This window comes from Pleurodeles waltl, chromosome 4_1 (assembly GCF_031143425.1).
Source record: "Pleurodeles waltl isolate 20211129_DDA chromosome 4_1, aPleWal1.hap1.20221129, whole genome shotgun sequence".
Taxonomy (NCBI): Eukaryota; Metazoa; Chordata; class Amphibia; order Caudata; family Salamandridae; genus Pleurodeles; species Pleurodeles waltl.
This window is the reverse complement of record NC_090442.1, coordinates 327142200-327158573: the sequence shown is the minus strand read 5'-3', so window position 1 is coordinate 327158573 and position 16374 is coordinate 327142200. Positions and strand designations below refer to the sequence as shown.

General features: G+C 43.4%; 1 protein-coding gene across 2 annotated transcripts in view; it reads left to right on the top strand.

The window, feature by feature from the left end:
- The window catches only part of ANO2 (anoctamin 2), a 1564866-nt gene that overhangs the window by 864372 nt on the left and 684120 nt on the right, over positions 1–16374 (top strand). For both annotated transcript variants that reach the window (XM_069228438.1, XM_069228439.1), the window contains one exon: positions 2554–2714. In XM_069228438.1, coding sequence (XP_069084539.1) covers positions 2554–2714 — 161 coding nt within the window. The remainder of the gene's footprint in view (positions 1–2553; positions 2715–16374) is intronic.

Sequence of the window (16374 nt, the reverse complement as noted above, 5' to 3'; positions counted from 1 at the left end):
TGCTGAGCCAAGAGGCGTTGGTTCTGAAGTATAATGTGCTGGGTTTCTCAGGGCAGTCCTGGTGATCTGTTGATTTTCTTCACACAGTGGTGGTGATGCGTTGGTTCCAAAGACGAAGTGCTGATCCAAGAGGCATTGGTTCTGAAGTGTGATGCAGCAGGTTTCTTGTGCAGTCCAGAGGATGCGTCGATCTCTCGAAGCTGCTGTGATGATGATCCGTGGTTCCAAACGTGGGGCTCTCAAGGCGATGCATTGATTTTGAGAGCGATGCACCAGTTCTACTCCCACAACAGGGTCGATGCACCAGTTCTGCTCCAAACAGACTGGAGATGCATTAATTTGTCTGGTGCAAGTAACTGGACCCACTTTCAGTGAACCAGGCACAGGATCAAGGGTAGAACTTTGATATGCCTGAATCTCAAGCAACAGGAGGCAAACCCTTAAAGATCACCTAAGGTACAAGGCATATCCATCTCTCCATCAACTGGGTCAGAGAGCAGCAGGTACAGGGCAGCACAGCAGAAAAGCAGTTCTTCCAGGCCAGGAGTCTAGCTGAGTAAAAGTCCAGTTGTAGGTCCAGAAGTGTCTGATTAGGTGGGGGTCAGAGACCCAATATTTATGCCCTGTTGTGTCTTTGAAGTGGGGTTGACTTCAAAGAAAGGTCTTTGCAGTGCACAGAAGCCTTTTTTTCCAGCCTAGCTCCAGACTCTCAGTAGGGGTAAATAACCCTTTGTTTGGGGACATGCACTGCCTATTCAGGTGTGTCAGCCCAACTCTCCCTTACTGCCCAGAGAGAGAGCCTTCAGAAAACAGATGAGTGCTCAGACACACCTAACCTTCCTGTGTTTGTGGCTGTCTAGAGGGATTGTGCAAAGTGTAGCTGTCACCCACCCCAGATGTGTATTGGTGACAGGCTGCAGGCACCCAGAGCTGCAAGAGCAGGGAAATGTCCACTTTCTAAAAGTGGCATTTCTAAAATAGTAATTTTAAATCCAATTTTACCAGTAAAGAGGATTAATCCTTTCCATTTCAATGACATGAAATATGACATAACTAGTCCATCTCAATCAGGGATTACAACTTAAAAGTGTAATAAGGAATTCCCAATGTTACCCTTTGAGAGAAGTAAGCCTCACAGTCGTGAAAATTATTTTTTTATCCTAGGACATTCAAAACCTAAGAGTACATGTCCTACCTTTTACCAAAACAGCATCTTCCCCTTTGCGCTACCTAGGGCCTACCTTAGGGGTGACAAGTGCAATAAAGGGAGGTTTAAAGCTTGGCAAAGGATATAAATGCCTATTCAAAGTGGCAGCAAAACTGCACACACAGGCTCTGCAGTGGCAGGCCTGATACACATTTACAAGGCTGCTTGTGTGTGTGGCACAAGCAGTGCTGCAGGCCTACTAGTAGCATTTAATTTACACACAATGGTATACCACTTTACAAGGGGCCTACAAGTAAATTAAATATGCCAATTATGTATACACCAATGTTGTCATGTTTAGGGAAGAAGCACATACACTTTAGCACTGGTCAGCAGTGGTAAACTGCTCAGAGGCCAACAAAATCAGCAAAAACATGAAGCAAGATTAAGCAAGTAGGCAAAACGTTTGGTGCAAGATCACCCTAAGGCTGACAGGTCCAACACTGGGCATTTTTGTTGTTCCCATGCTTCTGTGCTAAGCCTTTGCTGCATATGCAGTGTAATTATGCCATATGGCATAATGGCGGAATTTGGGTAATTTCACCTAATAAGTGTAACACATATTACACCAGTGTAATGAAAGTTTTGTCAAGGCCTGCCTAGCTACAAAAGGACATGCTTAACGAATCTTAATTAGGCGGTTCACAATTTTCAGCTTCCATTCACTGGCTGCAAATGCAGGGCTAGTCGTCTGTAAGGAACAGCCAATCAATATCCCTTCATTTGCTCTTTCAAACAGGAGACCTTTTTTTTTTTTTTTTTTTTAAAGAGCCTGTGTCCATTAATTAGACAGGTGTTCCTTCAAAAATGTTTTCTATTTGGTAACGCAACGAAGGGAGAATGGTGGTGGTCAGTGTAATGCTATCTGATCAATAGTTTGGAATCACAATTTGTGGTTGCATGACATTAATACACACAATTATGACCCCGAAATTGGAATGGAAAACCCTCTTTCATGCCCACCCTCCTATTTGTGATTCACAATGGATCACAGAACCTAGTTATAAATTGTGGTTTTGTGCACCTCAGAAACACTCTTTTACAACCCCAGACTTTATGGTTTTTGAATAACAGGGTTTGGGATTATAAAATTGTTTATTATATCTGCCCCATAAAGAGGTTCTGCGTTGTACAAATGAGGAACATCAACAGACTACTTGGAATTGACAACCATTACATAGAATCAGAATGTATATTTTCATCTAAGAACGTGTGCCCTCACTACATACTACGGTATTTGAGGATACCTCAATAAAATCATGCAACTAATTACAAATGTATGATAATACAATATTGTGCTTGCTCTAACAAATTATAATCAATTTACCACTTTTTATCCTTAATAGTAAAGAAATGTGTGACCAGCAGAATACCTTCACCATGTGCCCACTCTGTGACACCTCTTGTGACTACTGGAACCTGAGCTCTGCCTGTGGCATGGCTCGAGCTAGCCACTTATTTGACAACCCTGCTACAGTCTTCTTTGCTGTTTTCATGGCTCTTTGGGGTAAGCACTAATTGAAATATTTATATTTCTATGCATGGAATTATTTTGCGTTCATTTTTCAGAGCCTTTATTTTCAGAGTTTAAGAAAAATGATAGTTCAATATCCTCACTCCGGCAGTCAGAATTAGAAATAAGATGATGAAACAAAACAAGGATACCTCCCCCCCCTTGGATATCATACAGTTATATTGCTGTGTGCACTCTATCATGGTCAAAGTTGTGAGTAGTAAGTCTGAAGCCAGAGAAGGTAGGGTGTCTTTCTATTAGTGTCATCAGAGTGGCAGGTCGTCGCAGCATGAGTATGAGATCGTCTGTATAAAAAGATCTTCTTGGTGCCAGCTGTAGTGCTTATCCCATATATAGCTTCACTTTGTTGAAAGACTGAAGCCAGCACAAATACGTACATCAGTAAGGACATAAGTTATCCCTGTGTTGTTTCCTGTCTAATCAAGAAGTAGTCTGATAAGCACCAACCACTGTTCTTTTGGGCAACTGGGTCCAAACAGTGGCCTTTCACAAGCGTATGAGGTTTGGACTAAAGGCCACCCTCTTTAAAGTGCAGAGCAGATATCCCCATTGTACACATTCAGATGCTTACTTCACATCCAAGGAGGGATCAATCTTGCCATCCTAGACTTTTGTACTTGCCTTAAAACATACATCCAAGTTCTGATATTATCACCAGGGGAGCAGCCTGGTACAAACCCAGCTTGTGCTTGGTGTATCAATAGTGGGATTATTCCTTTCAGCCTATTGGCCAGAACATTGATGAGGATTTTCCCATCTGTGTTAAGGATGGATATTGAAAGATGGCTGATGAATGTATGATGGAACAACGCATGGGGGAACCACGCTAGCCTTAACAACGTGGTTAGAACAACAACCGCGTTGTTTCCATGCATGCCTTTACCACGCATGCCTTTACAATGATTTTTTGTTTTAAAAGCATGCCTAGTAAAGGCATGTGTGGGAATCGCACGTGCCGTTCTATCATGCCACCCCACCCACCCACCCTAAGGCTCAAAAGTACCCTACCCCTAATACTTAAACTACCCCGACCCCACCACCTGACCAAAAACAAAAGTACCTGACCCCGCCCCTAAAAACAAACCTACACTGACCACCACCCATCGTAAAAACAAAACTACCCTGATCCCCCACCTGCCCTAAAAACAAAATTAACCTGAACCCCACCCCTCGAAACAAAACTACCCCTACCTCCACCCTCACCCCTAAAAACTGAACTACCCCACCCACCCTGAGCCCTAAAACCTTTGCCAACCCCCACCCACCCTATAAACAACCAACCCCAACCCTAAAAACAAAACTACCCCAACCCCCCACCCATCCCTAAAAAGAAAACTAGCCGACCCTCCACACCCACCCCTAAAAACAAAACTACCTCAACACCCCACACCTAAAACCTGAACTACCCAACACCCCCCTGCACCCTGAGCCCTTAAACCTTCCCCAGCCCTCCCACTTGCCCTAAAAACAACCGAACCCCCCCACCCACCCACCCAAAAAACAAACCCCGGTCCCTGCCCCTAAAAACAAAACTACCCTGACTGCCCACCCCGCCCCGAAAAAACAAAACTTCCCCAACCCCCCAATGACCATAAAAACAAAATTACCCTGACCCTCCCACCCCACCCCTAAAAAAAATAGCCCAACCTCCACCCCAAGCCCTTAATTCACCCCACCCCTAAAAACTACTCCAACCATGCCCCAGCCCAACTTACTTGACTGGGCCCTCTCCCGATCCACCCTAAAAAAGCCCAAACATTCCCTCACCCCCCAAAAAATACCCCAATGCCCCCACCCACAGCCCAAGCCCTTTATCCACCCCACCATTAAAAACTACCCCAACCCTGTGACCCACTGCCCTAAGCCCTTCCCTAAAAAAATCCCAAAACCCCCCACCCACCCCTAAAAAAAAAATACCCCAATCCCCCCACCCCAAGCCCTTTATCCACCCCCACCTCTAAGGACTACCTCCTAACCCATTTACCTTACCGTGTCCTCACCCAATCCATTGTGCCTTTTTCTCTGGCTTAACCACACATATGCGTAGTGCAGCACATGTGTGGGTAAGACAGAGAAAAATCCATGTGTTGTTCCTGCAAGCATGGTTATGCTTGAATTGGAAATGTCCACACTGTTCCCAAAGCGTTGTTCAGGATGTTTCCCATAGCTGACCCCTTGCTGCGTCTCCACATCCAAGGAAAGAACAACATTGCATCATGTTCTTTCTCTAGATGCCATAAAACATGCATTAAAGTTCTTGTATTGTCTCCAGAGGAGCAGACTTGTACAAACCCAGCTTGTGTATGGTGTGGTGTATCAGTATTGGTAGAAATAATTGCCCTGTTCAATTCAAGCTTCAAGGCTCCGATTCTTTTGGCTTCTTGAAGAGTTTTCCAAAGTAGGATTACTGTTTAAGATTTGTTCATTTTGTACAGCTCTAATTGGAGCCTACCTATGCCAGGTACTCTCCCATTTGTCATGGACTTCATGGCTTCCTGTATATCTTCTGCCATGACTTCCTTCTCCAATTTATCTCGAATTTCCAAGGGCAATCTGACAGATTAGTTTTCTCTCAGCACCATTGTGAGTAATTGAGGTGTTGGTTAAGTGAGATGTTAACCCTGCTCAAGCAACAGCCACAGTGCGTGTCAGGGTGAACCTCAAAAGTCACTAAATCAACCTGTGGTGAACCTGCTGGTAGCCTGACAGAAAAGCATTTAGGTCTGTTCCAGTGGCAGTATGTTAAATATTCATGCAGCACACAAATAGTAATAAAAGGAAATCACAACACAAGAACAATCTCACCCCAAATCAAAGAAATAGAGAAGATTTTAATGAATTATTTGACACCAGAATTACATAAATCCTGTCAGTACAATCAGAGTTATGAATTTTTAAAGGTTAACGTAAAAACTAGCAACTAAAATGCCAGGCGCAGACATCTAGTCACCTGAGATTAGGTCAAAGTAAAAAAATATGGCCAACCTTGATGGAGCGCGGTTTAGATACAAGAAGTGGATTGGGCCTGGTCGGCACTTACCTTCAGACTTAGAAGACATTTTGTAGAAAAATGTCAAAAACGGTACAGTTCAGTGGGAATAGGCTGCAAGCGGTGTCTGAGGAGCGGAGAGTTGCTGGACGAAGTTGCAGTGAAGATTTCCTCATTCGGACTTTCAGTCTCTTTTTTAGAAGTTGAAAATCTCCAGAGGGATGAAGATGGAGGCTGTACCTGACAAGAGCTCAACAAGGCTGGATACTCCTTCTGTGAAGGGGAACTGACCAGGATTTGCTACTGTGGAGAAGAACGTAGCAGGAGCCATTGTAAAGTCAGGCCAACTAGTGATGCACCTTGGGTGGATCGACAAGCAGATAGGTCAGAGACTGATTTTGGTTCTCAGAGAACTTTTTAGCCAAAATGTTTCTAAGTCCCAAGTTTTGGAGTATGGCTATCTGGGCACATTTGGGACCACTTCCAAGGGCTTTTCTGTCCCTGGGGCTCTGATCTGATCTGACTCAAGCAGCAGGGCAGACCTCTGAGGGCTCAACACAGGCTTCAGAGAGCAGAACAGGCCTTCCTGCAGTTCACAGCAGGCCACAGCAGCAGGCAGTCCTCTGAGTCTGTACCCAAGTCCAGAAAGTGAACTGAAGCATGGACCTGAGGGTCCTATTTATATACCTGATGCCTTCTTTAAAGTAGGAGAAGTTTCTAGAGAATTCCCTTTGAAATGCTTGAGCTTTCCTGCCTCCCCTACACCAGCTCCAGGCTGGCTGCATGATCAATGTTGTGATAAGTCCTTTGTGTGAAGGCAGGGCACAACGTATTGATTTAAAAGCGGGCTGTGTTTAGCTCCGTCCCCCATCCTGAATGTCTATCCAGGCACACCTAAATCCTCTGTAGCATGTCTGTCTGAGAGGAACAAACAAACTCCAACTGCTAGCTACACCCAGTCATGTAAACCCAGGAACAGGCTGCAGGTTCCTCACACTGGGTGGCTTCTTAGGACAGACAGAATACCCCTGCTTGTGGTCTAACTGGAAACCCTCAAAGCAGTGGGTTTGTAAATGGGAAGCCCTGAGCCATCTCCAGAACCTCCCCCCTGTTTATCAGAAGGGGCATTGGAAGCCTTTCCCGCCCACCTTACTCTGGGACTTGTCTCTATCTCCCTTGACCTCCCCGTAACTCTGTTGAGGGGAATCTGAACGGCCCTTTTTGACGTCACTTCCAGATACCTTCTTGTTGACCCTGGTGCCAAGCCATTGGTCTGCCTCCTTAGTAAGCTCCCTGAGTTCAGAGACTTGTCATGTGTGTCCCTTGCCCTCCCCATAACTCTGTTCGGTGGAATCTGAACCACCCTTTTTGGAGTTACTCCCAGATACCTTCTTGTGGACCATGGTGCTAAGCCATTGGTCTAATTCATTAACAAGCACTCTGGGGTCAGAGAGCCAGGTGTTGGCACAGCTCTGTAAAACAAAGACTGAAGATTTTCCAGCAATCAGATTGTAAATCATTCACTTCATTGCCCTTCACCTAACCATCCAAGGCCTTGCAAAAATGATCTACACAATCCACCCAGGTCTGGTGGGTTAACTTTTGACTGTCCCTGATCCTCTGCCTATACCTTTCTCATGTGAGTTCATATTTCCTGGTGAGAGCATCCTTCATGAGGGGATGCTTCATTATGTCTTCCCTAGGGCAAAAGGGGCATCCTTCCCTTGAGAGGCTGCTCCCTCCAAAGCTCCTCAGGGACCCTGTGCATCCCTAGGGCAACCTCACAGGCCTCAAACTAGTTGTCTGTGTCATCCCTCACCACACAGGTAGGAACCAGATCCTTTGGGATGTGGATTCTCTTTTCTCCAATAAACACTGGGGTGATTCTGCCTCCATTGCTGATGAATTCTGTGGTTTCCTGGGCTTTGAGCTTCAGCTACTTCATGATCTTTTCATGCTCCAGCAGCAGTCTAATTTTCCACCACAGCCCTCTCAGTCTTTCTCTCCTCAGCTTACAGCTGTATCTTGGCCAGCTACAGTTTGAGCTCCCTCTCTGCATTTCTGTCCTCCAACTCCTCTGGAAAAAGATACCAGGCAGACACTTCCTGTCCTCTCATGGGCATCATTTGGGGGGGGGGTGAGATGTGCTCCTGCACCTCAGGACTCAGGTTTGGGTCCTCCTTATCATCTTCTAACTTTGCTCCCTCTTCTCAAGCTTGTCAACTTCAGGGGTGGCCTGCCACCTCTTGACTTTCTGATGGCTATCTGGAGGTCCTCGTGGCCTTCTTGCTTGCCTTCAGCCCCATTTCCTTGTACAACCTCTTCAGCTCAGCCATTGTGAGAGTGCTAGTTTGGAGCAGGTCCATCTTAATGGTACAAAAAGGGAGGTAGGAAACGTACATTTAGAAAAAGTGCAAAACAAGTATTGGGAACCTAAGAAGAATTGAAAAAGACACTCTGGTGTCAAATCATTTATATGGGATTTTTCTGTTTCACAAATCACTGTATGACACTGACTAAACGCAAATACTGGACGCCACCGCTGAACACAAGTATGAGAAATTGGGTTGTTGGATGAGGGGGTGTTAACCCTGCTCAAGCAACAGCCACAGTCCCTGTCAGGGTGTACCACAAAAGTCAGTAAATTAACCTGTGGTTAACCCTCTGGTGGATTTGCAGAAAAGGGTCAGGCTTACCTTAGAGACAATTGTCTACAGTATGTATGCAGCACACAAACAGTAATAAAGTAAAAACAGAAACCAAGAAATATTTCACACCACCTTTGAAAAATATAGTACATTTTAATAACTAATTGGACACCAAAATGACAAGTATCTAATCAGTAGAACAGGAGTTATGAATTTTAAAATTTTAAGGAAAGAAATTGTGCCTAAAAGATTAAAGCGCCAACTGCAGACAGCTAGGTGCACGAGACCGAGTCAAAGAAAACTAAATATGTCCGACTACAATAGAGCGTGCGTCAGATTCAATAAGTGGATTGGGCCTGGTCAGCACTTATCTTCTGACTTAGAAGATATTTTGTGGAAAAATGTGTGAGAAGGTAAAGTTCAGCAGGAGAAGGTTGCCAGCCGTGTCAGAGGAAGAGGCAACATTATTAGAGAGCCACTGGGCAAAATACCCAGTGGAACACAGCTTGTGACTGTAGCCGACAGGGACTCCACGAGGCTGGATTCCCCTTCTCTAAAGAGCAGTTGAACATGAGTTGCTGCTTTGGAGAAGCACCTTTCACTCAGCCCAAAGAATCTGGTCACTCTTTACTGAGTCTACTATCCAGTATTTTGTAGTCCACAATGAACTGGATCAAGGGAGTACACATATGGAAGTAACCTATTCTGGTTCATGTCCTATGTAAAAAAGCAAAAAGAACAGATGATAGATGGAATGCTGAACAATGCAGACATTCACCCCCGGTCACAAAGATCTATGTTTAATCCATTGTTTTTTTACCCACCACGCCACCCCAGTTTGTACCCAGCTATATGCAAATCAGTGTTGAACCTGTTCCCAATGAGAACAGTCCAGCCCAAACTGCCAAGCCAAGTCCTCCCTGGAGCAGAAACAAGCATCCTGAGATCGGTTTTGGGGTATCGACCCCATATCAGCCAGGCTAGCTTAAATCCAGTGGTGAAGTAAGCAAGGACCCACCTCTGGGCATATTCTTCCCACTTAGGGGGACAAAAGTAAAAAGAACAGATGATTGACGGAATGCTGAACAATGCAAACATTCGCTCCCAGTCACAAAGACCTGGGTTTAATCCATTGTTTTTATAAAGCCTCTGTAGGGTTAGTGCTCTAGAGTCTTCTTGCACTTGGAAGTGGTCACCAGGTATAAATAGTGGACCCTCAGGCCCACCTCTACGGTCTAAATCTGGACCTGTGGGAGATTCAGAAGACAGTTTGCTGTGCTTCAAGAAAGACTGTCACTATGCTGCCCTGTTGCCTGAGTAAGACGGATTGGACCTTCATCTTGAACCCTGGACCATCAGAGTGACTCCAAGGGCTAGTTGGTGGCTCACCTGATCAGATACCCAAGGACAGAAAAGGTCCCAACCACCTTGAACCCTGCACCTGGATTCTGCCTGCTGTGAGGCCTACTCCCCCAAGTGGTGCTAACGCAGTCCTGAACCCTTGGGAGTAGACCTGAAAGTGTTCTGCCAGCCCAGCTGTGGTCCTAGCAGAACTGATGCAGTGTAATGTATCACTTTGCAGCTCTGCATCAGAACTGCCACTGTGAGATGTATCCTCGACACAATACGTCACATTGCAGCCCTGCAGCTTCTCTGTACCACAGCTGCAGAATGCACCCTTGATGCGGGACCTCCCATTACAGCCCGCCACTCCTTGGAACCTCTAGTGTGCAACACACCCTCTATGCAATACCTCGTATCACAGTCCGCAGCTCCTTAGTATTGCTGCTGCATGACCCATCCTCAATGTGGAACCTCGCAATGTTCTGCAACCGAGATTTAAGGGACCATGGGCCAGATGTACGACTATTTTATTTTGCAAGTCTCTAATTGCCACTTTTTGTGAGTCCCAATTAGAGACTTGCAAAATGGAATGTACAAGTGTGTCTCAGACACATTTAGGAATTCCCAAGGGGGACATAAAGACCTACCTTATCAATATTCATGAGATAGTTCTCTATTTGCGACCCCTTTGGGAATGGCTGCACTCACAAGGATGGTGGCCTGCTGGGGACAACAGATCACCGTGTCTGGGACTGCTTTTTAAATAAAGCAGTTTTTTTTCAAATGCAGCCTGTTTTTCTTAAAGGTAAATGGGATGAATTTCAAACAAAATAATAAAAGTTTTATTTTTATTTTTTCAGAGTAGGCAGGGGTCCGTGGGACCACTACCTGCTCTGAAAAAATATTTTTGCTTGCATTCACAAAGGGGAAGGTGTCCCTTAGGGACCCCTTCCTGTTTGCAAATGGGTTACCATCAACTTGAAGTTGGTGATAACTGCAATTTGTTTGCAACTGCATTTATGGTCATAAAACAATCTTACATGGCCCTGAGACTCGCTATGAGGAAGGGACGCCCTTGGCACACCCCTTCCTAGTAGTGACTTGCAAAAACATTTTGCAATTCGGTAATGGATTACCAAATTGCAAAATGAGGTCTGTATATCCAGAAATGCTTTTTTCTGGTTGCAACCAGCCTGATTGCAAGAATCAGGCCATTTGCAACCAGGAAAAAACATTGTACACCTCACCCCATGTTCTGTGGGCTTAACTTCCCTGTGTCTGGCCTACACTCCATCTCAGTCAGCATGAACTTGTGGTTTTGCCCAGTCCGGTCCAACCACATAACCACAATTTGCGAATGTGCTTTTAAGAACTAATTTTACCTAAACCTTTTAAATTGCATATGTCTGGTTATATTGATTGGATTTTTTCATTTTAGTCTCTAATAATTTATTAATCTTTACACTATTGTTCTAAATTGGTGTTGGATTTTGCCTGTGTTGCGTGTTCACTTTTATTACTCATTTCAGCGCTGCATAACTACTTTACAAATTGCTTCTAAGTTTAGCATTTCTTGCAAAGCTACCAGAGGGTTGAGCAGAGGTTAATTTGTGGTTTGCTTGTGTTTCACCCTGAAAAAGACTGTGATTGCTGCTTAAGTAGGGTTTCTCCCCCCCCCCCAACCAGTAACCCAAGTTCTTATAGTCCTCACATATCTTTCAATGCACAGTCTGTCATCAGGGTTACTTAACATGAGTCTGTCTCTATTGTTACTTATATTCGCAAAACCCTTAGTTGAGTCCTGTCCCACTATCCCTTTGCTATTGCCGAATTCTGTTAAGAGTCTTGACAGTGATAACTCGTCAGAACCTTGATAAGTAAACTTACAAGGAGACACGTCTAGGCCAATGAACCTTTTGACCACGTTTGGAGACTTCCCAGAACGATATATCCTTTTAGCATCACAATCAATATGTCAATAACTCCTTCAATATTCACAATAACTAATCATTTAAACTAATCAATAACATTTACTATAGATCAACACAGCGAACAAACCATGACCCTTCAGCCATGAATAACCACACAATCCTAGTTATGTATTAGGATATTTATTCCCCATTAGTTACAATCTAATATCATATTTATTAGTTTCAACAACAACAAGCACGTCAAAACCACTATAACTTGACAATCAGAGCAAACCTTTATAAAAGCATAGATCATGAACATTTAGAATGAGGCACGACGTAAATATGAATCAACTTTAGCAGAGTAACATTAGTACATTATTCAACAAAGCAAGAATACAGTCATTTGTCTATTTGCATCCAATATCAGTGAATTCCTTAACTAACTTCGAATTAGCATCAGCATGTTGGGCTTCATGCAAAACAATTTGGCAAACACAAATTTGGAAAACATCTAACTATGGCCTCTATCAAAAGAGCAGTTGGTACCTAGAAAGAAAAGGCAAACAGACAATTACAATTATAATCAGGTAGTTACCCCTCCAACGTATCAGCAATCAGCATCAGTCTTCGTCCTCAGGACATCAATCGATTCAGCATCAGCAAAGATAGGACAGGGCAAGTCTCAATATGGCATAGTTAAGAATAAGGCTCTTCCCTCATAAGGAGGAGAAGTAAATATCAGGTAAGGATTCAATAGAGGATGGTTAAGATATCAGAATAGCAAAGTCTCAAAGTATAATGGCAAGGAATGGTGAAGAATGGCGGGGAATGTCTAAATAATGACTGGCTTCTCCTTGAGTCATGTGATTATATTAAAACAGTCAAACTAGCCCTTAATTCCCCATTGGATCAATTTTGGTGCATCATCATCTCTGTCAAATAACTCTCCATGCACCTTACTAGAATTTCCCACAAAACACAGTTCTCATGCAGTCTATTGGCTCCTGTGATTGACGTCTTCATCTGGTGGAATGTCAGTTAAGAAAAGTTACACTTTACGCTCCAGTCAGTAGTTCCATTGTCTTCTCCTAGTCCAGGCGGCATTGCACCTGTTGTGAATTACACTGTTGCATTCGGCAAGAATGTCTCCTTGAGCAAGTCGGGTCCCATGAGAAAGATTTTACTACGGCTACACACACACATATCTCTAGCTTCTGGAAAAGTACAGCTTTGTGTCCTTCAGGAAAGCAGCACATTGCACGTTAGAAAAACACAGTTAATATGAGACTAGGCAACTAGGCCCAGACCCTTGCTAAGCTAAGGCCTAGTAATTTAGTTTAGCAGGACCCCTAATAAATAACTCTTAATGCTAATACAAAGTCATACATTAGTACATTATTAATTCAACATTAATCAGTTTCATTAATCATCGTATACATTGGTGGCCACTCCCCGTGGGCACATTTCAGAAGCGTACATTATTTTCTATGTTAACACATTTTCTATGCAGCTTCATTACAGAATATATTGCAAGCTTTTCATATTAATATTAATTATAAAAGGTCACACTCCATCAATCCCTCCTCTGATGACTCTTGTCATCACACAAACCTTTTCCCTTACAATCAGCACCCTAGAATTCCCTCATTTCAATTTCCTCTCTCAATCGTTCCCCTTGTGATTTTGCCCTGAACAATTTTTCCCTTTCCTTTTCTTCCCTCCTCTTATTATTTTTTGCTATTCTCAATTTAATTATTTTACTAATTTTGCATGACAACCATAATCCAAATATACAAGCTATAATAATCAATATTCCCTGTATTAGTTTTGCCAATATCCCATGCCAAATACTACTAAACCAATTTCCCACTTTAGCAAGTCCTTTTCCAACCTTTTCCCAAACTCCTGGCTCTTTGAGTTCCTTCAAATCTGTAATATCTCTAGTTAAGATAGTAAGCATACTTCTAATCTTGTTACTATTGTCAGGTATATAAGCACAACAATGACGCTCATTAAGCATTTTACAAACTCCGCCATTTTTTGCTAAAAGAATGTCTAAAGCAAGCTTGTTTTGAAGAGTCATGGCCCTCTCCGCAACGAGTTCAGTATCCATCAGGAGTATAGCCCCTGTAAAATCTGTCAGCATTTTATGCACAATAATAGACAACTTTCAAATCTTTATAGAGTTTAAGATAATTCCCACTGAAGGAATTATCGCCCTAAATATGTCTCCTACTACACCAGCAGCAGTCTCTGTCTTCTGTCTATTTCGATGTAATTCAGAGAATTTCGGAAACCTTTTCAAGTCCTCTAATTGATATATCTTTGGGAAAACTATCCCCAAATAACATGTCCCATACCATCCTTTTGGAAGACGGTAATAAGCATTAAGTCCACATATATAATAGCTCCCAGGGATCGCTGGATCCTGTCCATTTAACATGAACGTCCATTTACTCTGAAACAAAAACACATTGTCATAATATGACTTTGGTCGCATTATGCAAAGCTTCCCTACGTGTAGGGCGTCTAAAGCTAATTTCCCTTGTTCCCTAACCACACTGTGACTCTCACTACTAGCAAAAGCTCGCTGCTGCAATCCTTTCTCCAACTTTCCCTTCAATGCCCGTCTTCTATCTTCCGTGTGATCTAAAAAGTTCTCTACAGGTGTAAGCAAATATGTCAACTTATTGTGGTGTGCATAAGATGTACTAATCGTTAATGTTGCCTCAAAGAACCCCTTAACTAATTTGAGGCTATAGTACTTAGCTACACTACTCAAATCCTCAAGGTTGTGATTGGAGTAAAAATATTGGATCTCTTCCTGGTTATAGATTCTTGTTAGTAACAGACTACAGCTTATCCCATATGTTAAAGGCAAGCTATGATAGGTAAACCCCTCTTGTACCGAAACAGGAATCTGTGTACACACATAACAATCTTTCGCATCTATAGTGTCAACATACTCACTCAGCAAGCGATAGAAAACATTAGTTGATAGTTCCCCTTTAGCATTATTTCCCTCATGCAAATACTTCGTATCCTGCTCCAATTTCTCCCACGCTGTTACTGCAGTGGCGGTCTCAGGAATTGTAGCATTGTTAGTTCCACTCTTATCCACTAATGGCATACCCACAATCACAACTATGATGAATATCACACACACAACACCCAAACTAACACCCAAACATTTACAACGGCTACTCCCCTATTATCCTCTCTAGTGTTAGCCATGATCTGTAAAGAATCAGAAAGTGAAGTATTATTAGTTCAAACAATAACCAACAGATGATGGTTGAAAATTATTATTAATAATATATATATATATATTTTTTTTCTCAAGCGAACGTCTTTCTTCTGCAATTATTTACAGCTTTCACATTCACTCCCAGGATCTTTGTCAGTTCAGGTTAGCAGCTTGTCAAAATCAGTTCTCTCAGGTTAACAGTGTCAAATCTGGTAAGTTACCAGTCTCTTTTCTTAATTTTCTTTAATTCAATTTTTGTGTCAACACAGTTTCTCTGGCCAGACTGAGGTACCAAAGTACCGACCTGGGACTTCTCGATCAAAACAGAATGCCAAGAACTCTTGTTGCCATTCAGCTGACATTGCGAATGCCCATTCAGGACCTGCGTACCTTCTGTTTGCTACTCTCTTTCTTTTTAACTTGCGATCACCCTGCAACTCTCCTTCACTCAGATCTTCTCTCCTTGTTGTATTGACCTCCTCCTCTATTGTATCTTTGACAACCACTTTTCCCTTTGTCACTTGCAGTTCTGGCCACTTATCTCCTTTCCATATCTCTTTGGCCTTTTGTCTTTCCTGTGGAAGCCCTTCGCCCTCCTCTGACTCTATGGTGTTTTCTCTTGACGGTCCTGCAATTGACTCAGGAGGAGGCTGGACACTGACTCACTTCTGCCTCAACTCCCTCGCCTTCTGGGTCTGTCAGGGGCTCTAGTTCTTGTCTATATTCATCTGCTTCTGGGAGAACTTCCTTTAGACTTGGTCCTCCTTGTGCCTCAGTTGAGATAGGCTCACCGTCACCCCTCTGGGTCTCTTCTCCTTTGTCTCTTACAGGAGTGACCAAGCCGTCCTCAACTGGTTCTCCTTCTGTCTCAGTTTCCCTTCGATTGCTCTCCGGCCCTGAGACTTCCTTCTCTGTTGTTGGTACTTTTAACAACTCAACTTCCTCATCAGTTGGACACGTCACCTTTTTCGTATGACTGGCATGGATCCAGTTCGGAATTCCTGCGCATTTCACAGCAGTAGTAGTCATCAGTATTACTTGATATGGCCCCTTGCAACGTGGCTCCAAACACAACTTCCTCACGTGTTTCTTGATGAAAACCCAGTCACCAGCTTTCAGGTTGTGACCTGGATCATTTATTGGTGGCAGTGTGGTAGCTTCCACCTGCTGAGAGAAAGAGCGTACCACGTCAGCCAGACCCTTGCAGTAGTCCAACACCATATCATCTGTGATATTCACAAGGGCATTCGCAGGCACTGCGGTCAGTCTCTTAGCTCGGCCCATGAGTATTTCATGAGGAGACAGTCCGGTTTTCTTGTTGGGCGTATTTCTCATTGACATTAGCACCAAAAGCAATGCATCGGCCAATTTCAAATTTGTGGCTGCACACATCTTTGCCATTCTCGACTTCAGGGTACCATTCATCTGCTTCACTAGTCCTGATGCTTCAGGACGGTAGCTACAATGTAACTTCTGTTCAATGTTTAATGCT